At 38.2% G+C, this 21,223-nt stretch overlaps 1 protein-coding gene across 3 annotated transcripts in view; it reads right to left on the minus strand.

The window, feature by feature from the left end:
- The window catches only part of LOC128030805 (neurobeachin-like protein 2), a 62,011-nt gene that overhangs the window by 20,312 nt on the left and 20,476 nt on the right, over window positions 1-21,223 (minus strand). For 2 of the 3 annotated variants that reach the window (XM_052618801.1, XM_052618802.1), the window contains exons 9-30: window positions 21,025-21,131; window positions 18,995-19,081; window positions 17,195-17,278; window positions 16,689-16,787; window positions 14,155-14,786; window positions 13,258-13,390; window positions 12,311-12,430; window positions 11,883-12,225; window positions 11,699-11,781; window positions 11,327-11,419; window positions 10,950-11,121; window positions 9,876-10,009; window positions 7,195-7,354; window positions 6,253-6,355; window positions 6,027-6,177; window positions 5,575-5,733; window positions 5,286-5,445; window positions 5,113-5,201; window positions 3,045-3,740; window positions 2,379-2,554; window positions 1,550-1,706; window positions 1,108-1,254 (exon numbers count right to left, since the gene is read on the minus strand). In XM_052618801.1, the coding sequence (XP_052474761.1) occupies window positions 1,108-1,254; window positions 1,550-1,706; window positions 2,379-2,554; window positions 3,045-3,740; window positions 5,113-5,201; window positions 5,286-5,445; window positions 5,575-5,733; window positions 6,027-6,177; window positions 6,253-6,355; window positions 7,195-7,354; window positions 9,876-10,009; window positions 10,950-11,121; window positions 11,327-11,419; window positions 11,699-11,781; window positions 11,883-12,225; window positions 12,311-12,430; window positions 13,258-13,390; window positions 14,155-14,786; window positions 16,689-16,787; window positions 17,195-17,278; window positions 18,995-19,081; window positions 21,025-21,131 (4,085 nt within the window). The remainder of the gene's footprint in view (window positions 1-1,107; window positions 1,255-1,549; window positions 1,707-2,378; window positions 2,555-3,044; window positions 3,741-5,112; window positions 5,202-5,285; window positions 5,446-5,574; window positions 5,734-6,026; window positions 6,178-6,252; window positions 6,356-7,194; window positions 7,355-9,875; window positions 10,010-10,949; window positions 11,122-11,326; window positions 11,420-11,698; window positions 11,782-11,882; window positions 12,226-12,310; window positions 12,431-13,257; window positions 13,391-14,154; window positions 14,787-16,688; window positions 16,788-17,194; window positions 17,279-18,994; window positions 19,082-21,024; window positions 21,132-21,223) is intronic. The other variant, XM_052618803.1, reaches the window with a different exon arrangement.

Raw genomic sequence — 21,223 nt, forward strand, 5'->3', positions numbered from 1 at the left:
GTTTGAATGCAAAATACAATTTCACTACTAGATGGGAGTAATTCCTACTTACTGTCCCTTTAATAAAAATAAAAACTTTGTGGACTTTGTCTCCTCATTTTAGAACACCACTACACGCCACCGTTTGGTATAATACATTGTACTAAAATACTACATTAATAGAATAATAGTTTCTATTAAAAATGTTTTTTTTTACTTGATAAGACACAGGATGCAGTAAACAGTAAGCTATTATTCCTTTCCGAATGTTAAAAAAGGGGTTCTTCTATTGATCATGCACATCTGTGTCGTGTGCCCTTGTTAGTCTTGTTTATTTACTCGTGTTTGCCTCTTGTCTTTGTCTAGGGCTATTTCTGAAACACGGCTTTCACTCTGAGTAGCGCTCGTCTGTCTAAGCTTATGCAGCTTTTTTATGAGCTCACAATCTCTTATGCTTTTAAGGATACATTTAAATTAGTTTATTTTATTTTATTAATTAGGTTAATTATACTTGCCTAATACCCAATATATGTCAAATCAGCTAGATAATTCATTTTTTTAAATAAACATGCATAGTGAAGTTCAATGGCCATTAAGAAACAGTTATGACAGATAACTATTTGTATTTTATTTGGGAATAAATCGGACAACCTGCCTATAGAAAACAAACATGCTCTTGAACAACAGACTGTAAAGAGCCTTGAGGCAGGCCCATGTTTACCCAGACTGCCTGTCAGTTCTTCAGTCAGTTGATGTGATCTAATTTGAGCTTGGGATGGGTTTGAGTGAGTCTGGAGGAAAACGATAAAAAAAAAAACCCCACTCATGCCCATATATGGTCATCTGCTCTCCAATGGAATGAACTGGAGCTATTAACAAAAAGCTGTTTATAGCCCAAAGGCATATCTAATAATCCTAAACATAACCATGTGTGTGTATTGTCAATGCTCCACTTTTAGAATGGGGAACACCATGAGAGATTTGTTTTGTTTTGTTTGACACAGTCATAATAATTCTCCAGTTAATCCCACATAATTATCTTATAAAAACACATTTGAAAATGTCAATGAGTGAGGATTTTGGAACACAACCCGGGAATCCCTATTAAGACGGGTGTATACTGTGTACCTGTGGGTTCTGCTGCTGCTGAATGTATCCAGTGATGATACGCAGGCCGATCAGAGACATCTCTTTGAGCTCAGAGGACCCGGCTGACCCCGGGGTCGTGTGCCATGCTTGCAGCCTGTCCAACAGATTCACCACCCCCTCAAAAATCTGCCACAAATAAGGACACACTCTTATACTCATCCACAAATAGACACATTGTATACAATAAAATGACAGAATAAAGTTTCCCTAAAAGAGAATTTGTAAACTTATAACTTCTAATACACATAATATAAACAGTACATAACATATTAACATTTTTAATTGTATTTGCATGCATTGTGAACATCCTAAAATCCTAAATCTGGATTTCTTCCAACTTCCTGTTTCAAACTCTTTTGGCTTTGGAATAAGAGTGCAAGTTATAAAATCAGAGTGAGAATAGATCCATCCAATCCCCCACCTTCTCACTCCATAGTGTTTGATTGTCAGTGCCCTCAGCGAATAGGAAGTCCTGGAGCAGTCTGAGGAGGCGGAGCAAAGAAGGCAAATGTGGCAGAGACACGCCCTGAGAGTCCCGCAGATCTGACAGGGACGACTCCAGCATCATCTCCAACAGACTACAACATACAAAAGACAGAAAATGCATTTGTAACACCCCCGTCAGCTTATGATATTTGTTCACGGCAGCAAAACAAATAGAATACAATGACCTGAACGAGTCATCAGACAGGCACACCCTAAGATTTAAAGTAAAAACAAGCTCTATGGTGATGCAATGCTGGAGCCACACCAAAGAAAAGCAACAGCCCAGTAGCGCAAAGAATATCTTTCCTCCAGAGATCCCCACCCTGCCCTCATCTGAACCAAAGGAATCCACAGAACGCTTTCATGTACGCTACTTCCCTCCAGTCTCAGCTCACTGATCTCTGCTAGATTTCAAATGCAGTAGTTTTTCTCATAATGGATTTCAGTTACAATTTAAAATACGCTGCGCATGAAATAAAACAGAAAGATGCCCATTTTCTTCCATTTCACTGAAACTTTAAACTCACTTGCACTTCTCCCAACAAGCTACGCATGAAAGTACTTCAGGAGGGTTAGGAAATGGTTCAAAGTTCATTCAATTTCAAAACGTTAAGGTTCAATCAGTCTGAAAACTCTTCAGTATCCTTTTTCATCTCTCTGGGACAGAGGAATTGTTAATGCAGTGGCTTATTTCTTATCTTTTATGAGCTGTCATTATGTCCGAATCAGAACGTTTTAGAGCATTGAAGTTTTAAGCTTCTGACCTGCGTTTGATATCATCAGGGGGCCGCACCAGCTGACAGGATGAGCCAAGCTTGGTGAGGACAGAGAACACCTGACCCCTTTCTCTCCATATCACATCCTCAGACCCCTCAGTGCCGCTCCACAGCACAGAGAATACGATGTTCGTCAGCAGATTACACAACTCCTCCTCGGGAGCCTAATGGGGGAGACAGAGAGGTTCAATCTGTTAGATTTCTAATGCATTATTGGGTCGCATGTAAACATAGCCACTGATACAGCGCTATAAAATATTAAAGTCGTCACAAGAGCATTGCTCTGCAGTTGCTGAGGAGTTCTAAATGGTTGTAAGCACATTCGGTGAAAAAGGCAAAAAACATTAGACAAAAACTGCTTAAACAATTCTGGGTTGTTTGTTGGTATTCGCTGGTTTATTTTGGTCTAGCTTGTCTGGTTTTTATCCAGCAGGGTCAAGAGTGAATGACATCCTGCTCTCTCGACTGGGTTTCCAACCAACTATTTCTGAACACTGAACAAGTAACATTGTTTGTGTCTGTAGTTATCTTGTCTAAGGAGTTGTATTCTGAAATCATCCCCTCAACCTTTATTTACCATTCCATACATTACTTTACTAATACACTCCACTGAATAAGTAAGTGACAACAAGTTAGCAAGTGTTCAGCAAGTACCTGTGGGTTGGATGTGTTAGAGATGGTGTCTGTGGGAGGTTCGGTGTTGTAGCTTGTGTCGTCCAGAACATTGGACAGACTGGAGCTCTTGCGTGGTCTCATGCCTGAGAAGCTCTTACTGTGTTCCAGAGGAGAGGGGGTCTCTGGATGGCTACCCACAGGTGTCTGGGGCCCTTTCTGAAGGCCTAGTTCCATCTCAAAGGATGTGCTGAAGGGTGAGAGCGGCTGATATGCGTTTTCCTCTTCCTCCAGCAAACGGGACGATGATGGAATGTCCACAGTGTTGGACTGGGTGGACGAATGACTGCTTTGTTCTCCGGAGTCAAATGGTTTGAAGTGGAGGGGATCATTCTTGAGCTGTCCGGTTGACGGAGGAGACTGGGAGAGGTCAGAGTAGCCCTCAGACACATCCTGAGCATCTCCTTCTTCCTCCTCGTACTCCTCTTCATGTCGGGTGGTGAGGGAAATGTAGACGTTCTGCCGCGTGTCCTCCATTACGCTGTACTCACGACGGAAGACGGATCTGGGAAGAACGGGTTCCAGAGAGTTGGTGGGGCTGGATAAAGAATTGGATTGGCTGAGAGCACGAGACTCGTACGATTCTTTGATATAGAGTTTGGTGAGAACATCCTGCCAGCCTGGCTGACGCGCGAGCTGTTTCACATACTCTTCGTTGGAGTAGATCAAGTAGAAGAGCTACAGGGATGAAAGAAATGTTAATTTACTAATTTAACAATTAGTTATTTAACTGAGAATAAACCCCCAGACAGCACACATATGTCTACAAGATGTCTGTTAGAGACCGCTTCATCTGGAAAGCATCTGCTGTGTACAAACATCTGGTAGACGTCTTTAAGATGTCATCACAAACAACTTAAAGAGATTTTCGAAACGTCTATTTGATATCTGATGGGAAACGTCCTAAAGATGCATTGCAGATGCGCAAACACACTCATGCCTGAGAAGCTCTTACTGTGTTGCAGACGTCAAATAAGCTCTGTGATGTTCATGTGTTATCAGGACCATTCCAGGAAAGTCACATCATATAGTAATCTTAGAAAAGGGTGTTGTCTTCCTTTAAAGTGTTTTGAATGCAATGCCATTATGTTGCATTTTACAAGTCAATGTCAGATGGACTGTATTCTTAGGTTAAGCAAGTGAACTCTGTATTGTCAGATATTGTCAGATATTGTCACAAATTTACATGTTTGCAAGTTTACAATTTCAAGTTAAAGGAGAGACCGACTTTTGTTTGGGCATGTGAAATTGATATGATGACTTGCAGTTTAGTAGTGAGCGAGATGCTAAACACTCTTTAAAAATGACAGATGCAGTGATTTATTAGTGTAATATTCATCAGACTATTTCAGATCTTTAACTGGTGAGTGAGTGAACTGGTGATTGTTTGAATAATTTTCCACTAAATCGAAACATCCCTGTCCATTGTCACAATTAGACAACTTGTGTGTCATCTAGAATTTTACAGTTTTTATAAGCTTTGTGAAGTAATCATTATGATATTTCTGACCTAAAAGGCACAGTTAACGCTATGCTAATATAGTAGGCTAAACTGTTAGCAAGCTTGCAAACCATAGGCTAACTGACAATTTTATCCATTTTTGCTATCCATTTTGAAAGCATGATCAAAAGCATAGGTTGTTATCTTTATATCTTGTTAAAGATAGCTAAGCAAAGACCATTCCAACCAGCAAGCACTATGCTAGCACTAACCAAGTTTGCTAACCAAAGTCTAACTGAAAACACTAACTTCGTTTTGAAAGTCTAACTGAAAACACCTCTTAAAATAAACATCCCATAAAATAAGCTTTTACTAGTTAAAGCTGGTAGGCTAGTCTTAGTTGGTTAAAGCTGGTAGGCTAGTCTTAGCTGGTTTAAGATTGATGTATCTGGTTTTAGTTGGTCTCACAGCTTTACCAACTAAGCCGATTAAATAAGTTGTCAAAACCTTTTTAAAACTTGCTAAACCAGCTATGAACAGTCTGAAAGACCAGTAGGATTAGACAACCAGCTTTAGTTGTTTTTAGCTGTTTTTCCAGCAGTCACTCACCTTACGACAGATATCTAGTCGGACACTGAGGTCAGCACGATGGGACAGGTACGCCACAGCCAACAGGTCTCTAAAATTCGGAGTGGGATCTACACCAAACAGACAACAAAACAGACCAATCAACACCTGAACTGTGAAGTTGAGAACTACAATCCCCATTTTCTTCAGTTTACCTGTAGCGAGCACCTGCTCATACAGACAGCGTACAGTCGCCATGGTGATGGGGACGTCTCCAAAGGAGCAGACCAGCCCAAGGTAGCCGGAGTCCTTGAGTTTGATGCGCATTTTATTGCGTTCAGGAACACGTTCACTCTTCAGGACTTTATACAAGACCTGCAGCAGAGCAGGAGAGATGTATTCCTATCACTCTGAAAGATACTGATCTCACCGTTTTGGTTTCAAACCTTCACCTCAACACACGCCTCACTGCAGTGACACCATTTAAAGTGCAAGTTTGAATACCCTGAATACTCTCTCACGAGCCTCGTCCCCATAGTTGGTTTTGAGCAGCAGACAGTAGAGCTGCTCCACCCCTCGCTCCAGAAGAACCGTCACAGCCTGCTCCCGTGGAGAAGGAGAACTCCTCAATACAGTATGTAACACATCCAGAATACTGATCATCTACAGAGAGGAAGAACATTCATTCTGCAATTAGCTGAACACTTCCAGTGTTAAATTCATTTAAAAAATATATTTTATTTCCAACTTCCTTGGGTTGAACAAACAGATATGCCCCAGAATAACACCATTGGTTGAGCCAATGTGTCAAGCTGGTTGGGATACTCAAAGAAACACTGACCGGTCACAAAAAGACACATTATTTACTCTTTTCAGGAAGTCAATCTACCAATGTAAAGTATCTCAGAAGCAACAGACTAGGTGGGACAGAGCAGGTTGGTTTTTGTGTGGGTCACCTGTTGCTCGTCTTGTACTATAGCAGCGTAGGCTAGTACACTCTGCAGCTCCTCAGCAGTGGGAGATTTCAGAAGGTCCTTCAGCAGAGCAAAAAGAGAGATCTGCACCGTCTGCCTCTCATCAGACAGAGGACTGCCATCCTTCTCCACACTGTGGACACAAAGGACACTTCTAAACATCTTGTACCCACACTAAATATTGCATTTTCAACCAGCAAAAACGCACCTGTAGTGTGTCCGAATCGAGTCCAGGATGTACTGAACACCATACCTCTTACGAGTCTTCAGCTTGCCTTCATTGATGATGGTGGTTAGGTACTGCACATGACCTGCAAACCAACACAAATACAGACATACAGATAAAAGGGTTTGGAATTAATGAATTAGGTAAGAACAAATGTATCCTTATTGGGTAAACTATTCTTTGTTTCATAATATATGCCAACAGTGACAATTCAAAAATGCATAAAGTTTGCATGCCTGTTACTCAATAAGTATTAAAGATATCTTAATATCCTTTTAGATTCTGATTCTTAACAAACTTTCGTTTTGGTATCTTCATTTTAAAGGCTCTCGATGGTTTAATCCCAGACATTGGGGTTGTTAAAGGGTTAGTTCACCCAAAAATGAAAATGATGTCATTAATGACTCACCAATGACAGAAAGCTCTTGGACTAAATCTAAAATATCTTTAACTGTGTTCTGAAGATGAATGGAGATCTTACAGGATTGGAACTACATGAGGGTGAGACATTAATGACATAATTTTCATTTTTGGATGAACTAACCCTTTAACATTTTCAGAGGTCAAAAACAAATGTGGGACACTTTGCATACAACTGTAACCTACTGATCTCTGAGTAAAAAAATAAAAAATAATGATGCTGCCAGTTTTATAAAGTCATTTTTACACCCCTGTAAATTTGCTTCAAATCTCAGTGAAAATTGTCAGTTTGACCCCCTCTACAAAATAGTGGGTTACTCAGTATATATATACATCTGTGACATTTAATATTTCGTCTTTTATCACTATTTATATTTGTCTTCCTACAGAAAAAAATATTAACAAAATCAAATATTTCAGCAGGGGAAATTTCAGAACATTTGGTTGATTTGACACGGATTGACCCAATAAATAAAGCCATTGTGATGTGTTTTGGTTGTTTACCCAGGCAGACTGCAAAGTGGCTGTGGCTCCAGATCCTGAAGTCAAAGAGCAGGTACTGGTACAGCTGTGATAGGAGGGCATTGTTACCCTCGTTGGACACCTGCTTGAGCAGGAACTGACAAGCCATCAGTACACTCATGTCCATCATACTGCTGGGAACCTGGAGGAGAAACAGAATGCAAGAGAGGAGATGAAGTGTTTTTTTTTATTTATTAAAGCCATCAATCCATTACAATCAATTCAAATCAATTCAAAATAACCATATGATATAATGATCAAATTAACCACATATAGTACATCAATACGTGTGGAGATATATTCCTGCTCACACACACACACACACAAACACACACACACACACACACACACACACACACACACACACACACTATATTACTGTTATTTTATTTTTTTTTATCAAATAAAAGCAGCATTGTTCAGCATAAGAGAAAACATCTTTTACAGACCCCAAACCTTTGAATGAAAAAAATTCTCTAAGCTATTCATATAATGGAATGCAAGTATAATTTTTAATTTAATTAAATCTAATACTTGTCCTACATAAATGCATTTAATTGACACTGTGTAAAGCCTCATATTCTGCACTGTTCTCGCACACACATTGACAGCAATAACAGGAACTATGTAAGGCTCCTATTTATCGACTATAGCTCAGCTTTCAATACTATAGTCCCCATAAAGCTAGCTTCCAAACTCATGGACCTTGGCCTGAATTCTTCACTCTGCAACTGGATTCTTGATTTCCTCACTGGAAGACCTCAAGTGGTGAAACTAGGCCAGTGCACATCCAACTCCATCAACCTGCTCTACTCTCTCTACACATATGACTGCTCCACGTCTATAATCAAATTTGCTGATGATACTGTGGTTCTGGGCCTCATTCAAAACAATAATGAGTCCGCATACTTGGATGAGGTAGAGAAATTAACATCATGGTGCCAGGACAACTGTCTCTCTCTAAATGTGAGCAAAACTAAAGAGCTGATTGTGGACTTCAGGGAGAGACAGCAGCAGCCCTATACTCCTCTTATGATCAGCGGGACCCCTTGTGGAGAGGGTAAGCAGCTTCAAGCACCTTGGTGTAAACATCCCAGAGGACCTGACTTGGACTACCCACATTCAAACACAGGTTAATAAAGCCAGGCAAAGACTGTACCATCTGCGACAGCTGAGGAAATTCAGGGTCTCACCAGCAATCCTGAAAACCTTCTATACAGGGGCTATAGAAAGTGTACTGACTCAGTGTATATCAGTGTGGTATGGTAACAGCTCCAGTCAAGACTGCAAAGCCCTGCAGAGTCGTGCGCTGAGCTGAGTGCATCTGCTTTCCTCTCTCTGCAAGACATCTACCTCAAACACTGCAAAAGCAAAGCTGTTAAAATCAACAAGGACTCTATCCACCCCAGTAACCATCTTTTCACTTTGCTGCCATCTGGTAAACACTTCCGTAGCCTGATGGCAACAACTGAGAGACTCAGGAGGAGTTTCTTCCCTCTGGCCATCAGGCTCCTAAACTCAAAACCAGCCTCTTAACATCTTCAAGTCTCCACTTAATATTCACTTTATCAGTAAGAAAATCATCATTCACTACCTCACATTGACATACTGACAGTGTCAACCTGTTTGCACATTTGCCTCTTGCAAATTCCTGTGTATCTTAATATTTAAGACTACAGTTTACTTTCATGCACATTATTTTGCGTTCTATATTTAATTCTACATATACATATTTTTTATATTTTATTCTTATATTTAAATTGTTTACTTTTATTTCATTCTTTCATAGCTATATTTATATATATATATATTCATCTGTGTTGTATTCTTGAATAATTGCACTCTCCATGGAGCGGATCTGACTCACATTTCACTGCTGTTTATATATGCTCTATATAATTGTGTAAGTGACGAATACAAATCTTGATTCTTCTCTTGATTCTTGAAGGCAAATATAATGGAATGCAAGTATAATTTTTAATTGAATTAAATATAATACTTGTCCTACATAATGGATTTAATTGACAGACAGGGTTTAAAGCCTGAGGATGGTATACTTATGTAACTATGAGTGTGTGTACTTTCCATCTCTCAAACCCAAGAAACTCTCTTCAGAAGACTTTACAAGCCTTTCAAATCACAGTACAACAAAAGCAGATCAGATATGACTTAATTTTGTGGAACTATAAAAGCCACTCCTAAACTTAATGTTCTTGCAGCAGATCAGAAATATATCAGCATCTGTTTCTCTGAACTTCAGCTGCTACTTACTTATCAGTGTCTTATTAAATTATCTGCTTAATATCCTGGCATCAGATGGAAGCACTCATGTACTGACAACTATACAGCACCTACAGATTTGAAACTTTCATATTGATTATGTGTTAAATGTCACAGATGTTGTGATAAATGTGTGAACTCTTGATTTGAATGCATTCATGTCAGTCACTCAAACCTTGCTTATTCATTTCTGTAAAGATTCCTGGCACCAGATAAAACCTTAAAGCATGAAAACTTTTGTGCAATATCAAGGGATTGTTATCACAAGTGTTTCCTAACAGGATGCTTTGCCCTGAAGTCACATACACCAATATGTCTTGTTAGACCTCCAGACGCTTTCTCTATTCACCAGTGTGTGTGTGTGTGTGTGTGTGTGTGTGTACCTTGCCGAGCATGGCTCCGATGATGGGCGGCCCATGGCACTGAAGCAGACTCTCCTGATTGGCTGGATGGTTGCGCAGCATGTTCTTAATCATCAGCAAAAACGCTGCTACACTGTTCTTTCCTAAACGGCCCTCTAACACACACACAAACAAAGCAGCAATCAGTTTCACATTAGCAAAATGTAACATTGACAAATTGCCGCAATGGCATTACATGGGAAATCAACCACCAAAGTTCAACTGCAGAACACAAACTCCCTGCAGCCTCTTACACAAGCACATAAACACATGTATGAATACTCAAACACAACTTTATGAATCACTAACCCACAGCAAAATCAAATAGCATACTAAGAAAACATCAATGGTGACTCATACTGCAATTACAGGAAAATTGACATCATCGATGTTATAAGAAGCCCTAAAAAGCCACATAACAATCTGTTAATGGTTCATGTTTCATACTGTAACACTGCAGACTGTGAAAAAAAAACAGTAGCGCTTTCTATGAAGCCCGTATTTATTACACAGTAAAATAGTATCCTTAACGCATTATAATGAATGCATAATGCATTATATAAAAATATATATATGTTGTTTCATCATTGTGGTTATAACTTTTATGAGCATGATTATTTATAACATGCAATAAACACCAATTAAAGGTTTAAATAATTTGTGAATTTGTGAAATGTTCAATGATAGAGATGGTCAATCAAATCAAAGTAGGCAGGGTTTATGGTCCACAGAAGCAAGCAGAGAGTACATTCCAGCGTGAATGGTCAGTTTTAACAACAACAAAAAAAGACCCAGCTAAGGACATAGCGAAACATTTCACAACTGCTATGTAATGTTATGTAATGATTCATCCATGCATGCATTTCATTTATTTATTTTTGACCTTGTAATGCCAAATCGATCTTCTGGTGAAAACGTCAGACTTCTTTCTGGAGATGCTTGCAGGACTCAACAAACCTTTTTTAGCTAATGTTTTTTACTTGATGTATGCATGGACATGAATCATGGGAAGTGAGAGAGGGTAGGGAATCGGATATCTTCTGAGAGAGTACTGACCAGATGACTTCCCCAGTGGCAGCAGCATGCCGGCGGGGCCCCTGGAGGACGTGAGCTCTGGCCCGAGAAGATCTGACGTCTCCTGACCCACAGTCTCGCCCTGATCCAGTAAACACACCTGCTCCAGCAGGGGCAGGAGAGCTCCCATCCCACCAACAGAGCTCAGCACATCCTACACACGACACAAGATAATAAAACATAATTAGCATTTACAGCTCCTGCAGGGATCTATGAGCTTATGAGTTTTGCTCTAGAAGTACGTGTTGAATACACACATTTCCCAACACTGGCAAACAAAAAAAAGCCTGTAGTGATGTCAGAACAAGATGAATCATGCTGATCTTTAAAGATAATGAAGCTTAGTAATGCATACACACCTTCACGTCCCAGTTCACCACTCTGTGACCAGTCAGCCGGCCATCGTAAAGATGGTTGGGGGACAAATCCAAACAGATCTGGTTCTTAAAGGCCTAGAATATTACAATTTAAATCATATGTAAACTATATTTATCTGGACATATTTATCGATATTAATTAACTTTTGAATATGGTTTATTTTATGTTACTTTCATATATAATTTATTTATTTAATACTTAGTTTTTGTTGAGTTTTTTTTACTTTTTTTCACTTCTGGGCTCTTGTCCTTTAGAATTTTGAACCTTACATTGATATTATATTGCTATTATCATATGTATACAGAACAGTTAGTCAGATGGACGTATTGATGAATCTCTGAGCAGATAATTACCTGGGGTGTATAGTATAAAACTAATTTACTGTTGACTTCTGAAGGTTCACCATCAGCTTTGAACAGAGAAACATTATTGGGACCTGTCAAGTGAAACAGAGATAGACATTCTTAAACGCTTGATTCTTTGTGGATGGATAGGTGAATTTCTGCTGTATGAATGTGCTGGATGTCTCATTTATACCTGCAGTGAACAGGGCTCGTGCCTGGGCAGGCTGCAGAGCTTCATGGCAGATGAACACTGTGGCTAAAAGGCCGCCCAGTGATGAAGGACAGCCCCACGCTGTGTCCTGTAGCCCTGCCGGGATGGTGTGAACTAGACTGTCCCGACTCACACCTGGCCGCCCCACTGCGGCTCCTGCAAAGGATGCAGGGAAGGACTGGGAACGTGCAAGGGTGGGTGGCCCAGCATGAGCCGCAAATGCCATCTCGGAGGGCGAGTGGGACGGGTTGGGCAGGGTCGGAGAGGTAGTCGTGGTGGTAGTGGTCCGGTGACCGGCTGATCCAATGCAGCAGGAAGTGAAAGGCTGAAACATCGACAGTCAAACAGACCAATGAAACGAACCATGTTCATAATAAATCAAACTACCGCAGACAATAACATTTATTCACCTCATTCAGAGAAGGAAAGCGCAGGGGTGCTGTTTTACGCTGCACTCCGTCCACATAAACATTGACCACATTTTGTCCAAAGGGCCGACGGCCAGGAACGTGAACAATGGCAACCGAGTGCTAGAACGAAGAAAAGAAGGCTAAGAATAAGACTCTAAATATAGAAATGATATTATCAGTGTTTGGGGTAACGCGTTACAAGTAATGCGAGTCACATAAGCAGATGACATTTTTCAAGTAACTAGTAAAGTAATGCATTACTTGTAAATTAACAACAAAATATCTGAATTATTATCATTTCACCTGTCTCCCGTCTCCATATTGAGAGAAACTAGAAGTGAGGTGCAGAGGCAGAGGTGCTTCCTTCAGCCGACAGTTTATTATTTTTGAAGTAAAAGAACCTTTACAGTTGCCGTAAATTAAAATTTTGGCATTTTTGTTATTAAAAAAAATAAAATAAGCAAGAATAGTCCAGGTGACAAAGTAACGCAAAAGTTGCGTAATGCATTACCTTCCATAAGAAGTAAAGTAATGCAGTTAGTTACTTTTTTTAATGGAGTAACGCAATATTGTAATGCATTACTTTATGTCAAAATATATATATATATCAATAAGTGAGGTTCTTCCCTTATGAAAATTAACCATGGTTTTACTACAAAAAACGAAATCAATGATAACCACAAATGAACTATGGTTTTAGTTTAACCATAGTATTTGTAGTAAAACTGTGGTTATACAAATGGTAATATGCCAAACAAAAGCATGGTTACTACACTTTTACTATAATAAAACCATGGTTAATTTTTAACTGAAATCATGCTAAAGTGGCTAGTCAAGCTAAAGCTAATTCAGCAGTAAAAATACATGTGATATTTCCTAATATTGCTTTCTCGTCTTCTTGAAGGTCTATGGTAATATGCGTGAAAATTGTCTGTAAGGTCACTAACCCAGGCGCAATCATTGAATGGGTGTTCTGGCAGAGAAATGGCCATGTACTCCTTTTTAGTACATACTGCCACCACCAAAACTTCTTCTGTGGTGAAAAACGCTTCAAAGCCAGTTCCGCTTGCTGTGAAGAAACTACACACAGGACACAATACAGCTTTTAAAGGTATAAGCACACACAAAACAAGAACTCTTGGTCACCAATACAGCGTGCTTTTAATAATGCTAGTTCTAGATTACTACTAATATCAATGTACTAAACTCATGCAGATATAAAATACGTACAAGCCTTTTGTAACGAGCAGGCATGGGCAATATAAAGAATATTCATCACTTACTCATGATCCTTTTATTTGCCATATCAAATTAAGCAAAAATTTTAAATATGGAAAATTTCTAAATGCTGGTTAAAATCATAGCAATGTTTAACTGCAGTGTTAAGTGTTAAGACAAATACTTTAATGCCATCTCTGATCTTCTTTTCAGCAGTAAAATCATTGTTAATGTTAAGCTTGTAAATTGCTGATTACAGATAAAGAAACATTTGCAAATACTGCAGATGCACAATATACATTATTTACACCCACATTAACATAATACATAATAATGATGTGATGCCTAAAACGACCTATAGCATTTAAAAGAATAATTTAATATAAGTAATAATTTTAATAATTTACTAAGTTTAATAATTATCTGATCATGTGCATTAACACAACAATTTTCAACTATGACAATAAAAAAGAATGAGCCCCAAATATAACTGATTTTTAAAGGATCATGTTACACTGAAGAATGTATATATATCAAAAAGGCTAAAACATTTACAAGAAATGATACAGCAGATGATGAAATTTTTATTATAACACCCATCTATCGTGAGTAGTCTCGAAACAAACCTGTAAAGCTGTTTCCTGCGTGGTCCCTTAGCCATTCGAACCATATTATCCGGGTTTGTCAGGTGGGATTCGGAGTAGTGGTGTTGGGGTGGAGGAAAGTCTGTGTTGAGGCACAACCATGCATGGAAAGCAAATGCGTTTCCTGGCCAGCGCTGGATAGCTGGCACCATAATACCCGCCATAGGGGGCATAAGGTCAAAATACTGCAAGGCGCTGCACACACCCTCTCCACGGGCCGCCATGGCAGAAAGCACCCTAACCACGCGCCCACAGTATGGATGAGGGGGTGCACCGGGCTCAGTCCGCAAGAGCTTCAGCAGACTCTTCAGTTCACAGGGCCTTAGAGAAAGAGATCCCAAGTCTTGCAGCAAACCCAAGAGGGCATCCACGCACTGCCGGTCGAGCCGCTCTGGGGGTTCAGACAGCACCTCCAGCAGAGCACCCACTAAGTCTGCTTCAACGGCTACAGTGCGGCAGGACAGAGTTCCTCGACACACGGCCGCCAGCCACTGGGACACCAGCAGCTGCAGAGAGCGAGAGCCCAGGTCAGGCAACCACTGCAGCAGCAGGAGCAAAGGCTGTTCGTTACTGATGCCCAACTGCATGGCCTGGGAATGCTCTCCTTCAACAGCCTGAGAGGAAAACATGAAGAAAGGGGAAGGACAAAACAAAAAGTGATGCTATGAGGATACAAATATTTTATGATAGTGCGATAGTCACGATCCAGAAATAATTCATAGTTACACAACGTACTGCATTTGATGAAAAACGTACTTCTTGAGCATTAATAAGTATGTTTTATAAGTATACATTATATGAAATTCAGTGTTATTTCAATACCATTAATGTAGTTTTACAGTATTAATATAAAGTATCCATATTTGTATTCATATTTTGATTTTTTTATTATAATATTATTATATTTTATTATTATAGATTACATTTACAAGTTATATATTTCAGTATTTTTTTGGTACTATTTTATTTTGAATATGTCTACTTATTTCAGTTATAAGTTATTTTTAATATATAAGTTATATAAGTTACATAAGTTATAATTTATATAAGTTAGTTATTTTAGTATACCGGCATCAGTTAATTCGATTTTAATGTTGGCTCAGCAACTAACTGAATCATTATTTCATAAAAGATTTAAAGTTTTATATATATATATATATTTTAAATTTTTTACAAGTTTAAGAATTTTTTGGTTTTATGTTATTGTTATTTATTTATTATAAATATCTACATAGTTGTAATATTTTTTTTATTTTAGTTATTTTATTTTCAATTATCATAATATTGATTTTTCAACTCTAATTCCCAACTTTAATTGGAAATTGGCTTAGCTACTAATTAACAGTTTTATATATACACACACACACACATACATACACATATAATTTTATTTCAGTAAACGTTCATATTTTATATTTTTGAATAGTTCAAGTTTAAGTTAACAATAATGATTGGTGACCTGCAACATCTTCACAGGACAGGATTCAACATCATAGGACTCTTCTCTTGTAGCCTTATGGGATAGTAAGTGTCCACTGAATGCACATTTCAGAATCAGTGGAAACCTTAGATATAAACTTTTTTTTCGCATGGAAGTAGTCAAATTTGGATGTGGAGTATTCTTTGAAATTACATGTCAGATTTGTGTCAAATGGAAACATCAAATATATGCAGAGCCTTCCTGGAGCGGGACTGAACGAATTCTCTAGAACAGCGGTTCTCAATTCCAGTCCCCGCACCCCACTGCTCTCCACATTTTGTACGTTTCTCTTAGCGCTTCAGACGTTTGTTCTATTCGAACATAAGTGCCCTGCGAAGTGGTCATCACAAGATATTCCGCCATGATTCCAGTTAGAAGCAAATATATATGTTCCTATCAAAGTGCATTGAAGTGTGCGAGACGTGAATTTAAATTGTATTGATTTACAGAGGTATATGATGTCACAGTTGTCCGTGTGTAAAGGTGCTGCGCAGCACAAATCAGTGAATGAATGTTCCGAAGTGAGGTAAACTTCAACAGATTTCCCCTGCTCAGGGAGTAGGGAGCAATGGACAATGTGAACACAGTTCATGCACGGAGCTCACTTCTAATGAGCTGATTATCAAATAATAACACATATCATCACACATTAAAATACTTTTTTCAGAAACAACATTATTTCTGCTCTTCACACAGTTGCTGTCATATGGCCTTAGGGAGCTTTAAATTATTCAATTATTATTGAAAAAATGTATTTTTATTCCATTCAAATTGTTTTCTAAATGATATGGAATTCCGTTGGTCACGTGATCTCAATTTGTCCCGCCTTTCTGCGTGTAAAAAAACCCCACTTTTATGAGGCCACTAATAGGAGACTCATGTGAAATTATGTCATTTTAATTTTATGGTTATTGAGAACGTTTCACTTTGTGTAAAAATACCGAGCACACATTTCATCTGACTAAATGTCAAAAAGGAAGGAAATGTAGGTCACACCATCTGCGATAGTAGTTACAGTCAGTTTCTTCTCACTCACCATGTTCATCAGCTCCTGCAGGAGTCTTTTAGTGGGCTGTCCTTGACTTTTCAACACATCAAACAACTGCGAGTAGCCAATCCGCTCCTTGAAGACCTCCTGGGAAGACAGACCACACGAAACCACAGTTACATTACAGATGAACCAGCACAGAATACAACGAGTGCTCTTACCACCCTGTTCCCCAAAATAAACCAAAACACAAAATGCACTATGCAGATATATATATATGAAACAGGACAGGACATGGGATTTTGATACTTTTGAACCTGACCAAATAACTGAAGTGCATGTTGTAATGTCCCCATGGGTGACCTGGTTCTGCAGAACCACATCAAATGTGCTGATAAGATTAACCACATACACAAAAGGGGCACATTTATCATACGCAAGCACATTGACTTATCACGATCAGATAAGAGATGTCTGCAAGCTGACCTTTCAGAGACTTGTAGGAAAAGCATGCATAAGGAGCGAGAGGAGAGGAGGTTTAAGACATGTCATACCTTGGCAGAGGGCGAGTTGCTCATTATGGCGGTGAGAACTCGAATGGCGTGCACTGTGATGCAGTCAGAGCCCTTTTCCCAGACCTACACACACATATCCAAAATACACACCTCATTTAGTTCATATTCACATTCTCATGTATTAAATGATTAGTTCACCCGAGGATAAATATTCTGTCCAAGCCCACAGGAGAATTTCTTTGAAGTACCAATGCCATTTTTTCTGACAATTCAAGATGTACATGAATTAGCTTTCAAAGCTTCATTGACTTCTCAATGAACAATGACAAATGTTTTGGTCTGTTCCTCAAACGGGGCTATCATATGGCTTCAGAAGACGCAGAATATTGTGCATACAGACTACTTACTGCATTTATGGTGTTTAATCCATTTTAGAGCATGACCGATATGTTCATTATAAATATTGTTGTAAGAGCTGAATAAAGATTCTTCAGAATTTCTCCTTTTGTTTCCCACAGTAAATAACAGCAAAATATGGATTAGGTGAGTAAATAATGATATACGCTTTCATTTAAACATTTGATTTTTAAGAAGTTATCTCTTTTATTCAGCAAGGATGCATTTAATTGATCAAATTCCAAAATTCTGATTCATTCATTCAATTCTTAATAATCCGAAATGTTTCTTGAGCACTAAATCCAAATGATTTCTGAAAGATCATGTGACACTGAAGGTTATAATACTGGCTGCTAAAAATTCTGCACTGCCAACAAAGCAAATAAATGACATTTTAAATTCAGAAATATTACATGACATCATCGTTTTACTGTAAGTTTGATTCAATAAATGCAGCCTTGGTGAGCATAAGAGACTTCTCTCAAAAACATAAGAAAAAATAAATAAATTATCTTACCGACCTCAAACGATTGATCAGTGGTTTGAACATATTTTTTGTGAAATATTGTTTTTAATAAAACAGTTTCAAAGAGATGCATGCAAGGAGAATATCTATACATTTGGAACATTCCTCCCTGAAGAGCAAGATTCTGTTCAAAACAAACTGAATACAAACTGATGTTAAGAATTTAATTAAAGAGATTCAAACATGCAACAGTAAAACCGATTTTCCCTTTAATTTACCCTTGAAATATTTACCACCACCTCACCACAAATAGGACCACCGAATGAAACACACACCAAATGTTACACCTACAGCACCACAGCTACACCAGACATGCTAAAAATCTAGATCACTGCAAGACAACATGCAAGGTGACAGGCCTTGCAAGTACACACAAACACACACACACACACACACACTTCACCACCACAAGCAGGATCCTCACCCTCCAACTCTGTGTACTGACACTGCATCAACACAGCTCTTATAAAATCATGCAATATGCATAGGTTTATTAATAATCAAAATATCTCTAAAATACAATTATGCATGCACATTTGAATGTTAGAAATAGACACATTTCTGACATTCATATATCTGCACATTTTTAAGCAAAGAACTACCATTAGAACACGATAGTACCATCATGTCATATCCAACTGCTATGATACCATAATAACAGCTAATGTCTTACGGTTCCATATTTTTGGTTGCATTAAACATGCACATGCAACGGCACGTTCAGATGCTTTGGTTCTGTATATTCATCTAGACAACACTGCACGCTTACATCGAGCTTGTTATGCAGAATCTAATGTTGCTCAGTCAGCGGTTGTGTGTCTGCGCACTTGTCTGTGTGTCTGTGTTTGTGTCAGTCAAGTGAAGGGTGGGTTTCCTGCTGACGAACGCCACACTGATCAGCGGTGAAGGGAAAGTACCTGCTCCACTTCAGCCTCTGTGAGCAAACGTGTAGTGAGGTCACACTGGCCCTCACACTCCACCTTAAACCTGTTACTCTGATACAGCTGCAGGACAGACACACATTCACACACACGCAGCATCACAAGTGACACATAAACACAAGTGAGTCCGAGATAAAATATGCAAGCAGAAATTTTACTTTTACTGACAGATCAAGCAAAACGAAATGAATGGGTAAGAGACGAAAGAGAGCAGCTCTGCGAAATCCTCAGTACGCGACATAAAGGCTAGCTACAACACGCTCAAAAACCACCCAGCTTCCCAAAACCAACTGTGATTATATAAAAAACATATGACACAGGACCTACAGTTGACTTCATCACAGGACCGAAACAGAGGCTGTGCTACAAATAATTATTGTTCGTCGTTTTGATGCACTGGGTTGTAAACCATCTGTCATGGGCTATTTTTATCTGTCTTAGTAATATACTAGCTGAACGGGGGAATGACAAATCTAGTTTAAAATACATTTTCAAAGTTCTAAGAACTGAAACATTTGTTTTCGTGTTGTTTCATGTGGTTTTATATCACATTTTTAGATCATCTTCAAAGAAGGTTTCAATTTGAGTAGTCAAGTAGTAACATGTTTTCCTTGAATGCATGTGTACACATCTTAATAATTATTTAAAAATATTTTTTTATAATTTGAATACCATTACTTTCAATACAATTTTAATTCAATTAATAAATATCGTAGTGAGCTGCGCAACATGACTTTTAATACTGAAATGAACTAGACCTGTCAAAGGCCAAACGAAACTATCTGTTATTTCTGTCTGAAGGGATCCTCTCTATGATATCATTTCCTGTTTTTTCTGCATGTTTGTTGCACCAACTTTGATTTGGCAGACAAATGTTTTTTTCTTTTCTTTTTGTTCTTTTTATAATATGCCTAAATGGCTGTCCACTGCTCCGGGTGTGTGTTCACGGTGTATGTGTGTGTGTGTGTGTGTTCACTGATGTGTGTTTGCACTTTGGATGGGTTAAATGCAGAGCACAAATTCCGAGTATGGGTCATCACCATACTTGGATGTATGTCACTTCACTTTCACTTTCAAATTACTTGAAAATAAAACGTATTGAGGCTTTTGATATTAGGACAGCTGTATGACTTTTTTTTAAACATTTTTAATCTTTTCCTTTTTGTTCTGTTCACAGATTGTATGTGAAATAACTGCTTCGTATGTTAATTGAAATATATTTGAAATAAAATATTAGTATTAAATTATTAAATGAAAATTAGAAATGTTGCGTTAGTAACTGAAAAATGTTTAGGTGAAGTACTAAAATGACAGAATGAAATAAAAATACATTTAGATATATATAAAAAATTATATATATAAAAACATTAAAAAATTATTATAAAAAAGCATAAAATGACTAAAAATTCAATTAAAATATGAATATAGAAACATAATAAAAACTATAAGTATATAAGTAATACTAAAATAACACAAACAAAATGGTACTTTTGGGAAAGTTGATATGTCCTGTGGTACGGCTGTTTTTTTCTGCATGTTTGTTGCACCACCTGACACTGATTTGGCAGACAAAATTTACTGCTTGAAAAATTATTTATTAAAATGCTGAAATTCATTAAACCTATTGAGGCTTTTGATATTAGGACAGTTGCACTAATTTCCTTTTTTCTTTTTATTCAGCTGATGAAATGTATTTAAAAGAAATGCTTCAAATCCTTACTGACATCCTTCAGTGGGAACGTTTCCCGAGTAGAGATAAACAACATAGCTGGTATCTTATGTAAAAATCATTTTAAAAAATATATATATTTTTTATCTTGATTAATGACAAAAAAAATAAAAGCAACCTCTACATTGGTTCAGAGTTCAGTAGTCTGCTTATTATTTTTCAAGCCAAACATCAGCAGTCTGCCACATTTCAACCATTCTGATTTGAATCCTCAGGGCTGGAAATGTGCAGCGCTGCTGCAGATATCTCAGAGGGTTTAAGAAGGTAGCATTCTGACCTTGCTGTTCTGGATGAGGCGGAGGATGTGCTCGAAACAGTTGTTATTGAGAAAAATAGCCTGTAACACAGGCCGGTCTGAACACTGCAGGATCTCTGGGATAGCATCTGCAGGGCAAAAACACAAGAACATTTCACTCTTTTTAACCTGTGCCTTCTGGAGAGATAAACAGTGCCAGATTTAAGCACTTTATTAAACA

The sequence above is a fragment of the Carassius gibelio genome, chromosome A16 (assembly GCF_023724105.1).
Source record: "Carassius gibelio isolate Cgi1373 ecotype wild population from Czech Republic chromosome A16, carGib1.2-hapl.c, whole genome shotgun sequence".
Lineage (NCBI taxonomy): Eukaryota > Metazoa > Chordata > Actinopteri > Cypriniformes > Cyprinidae > Carassius > Carassius gibelio.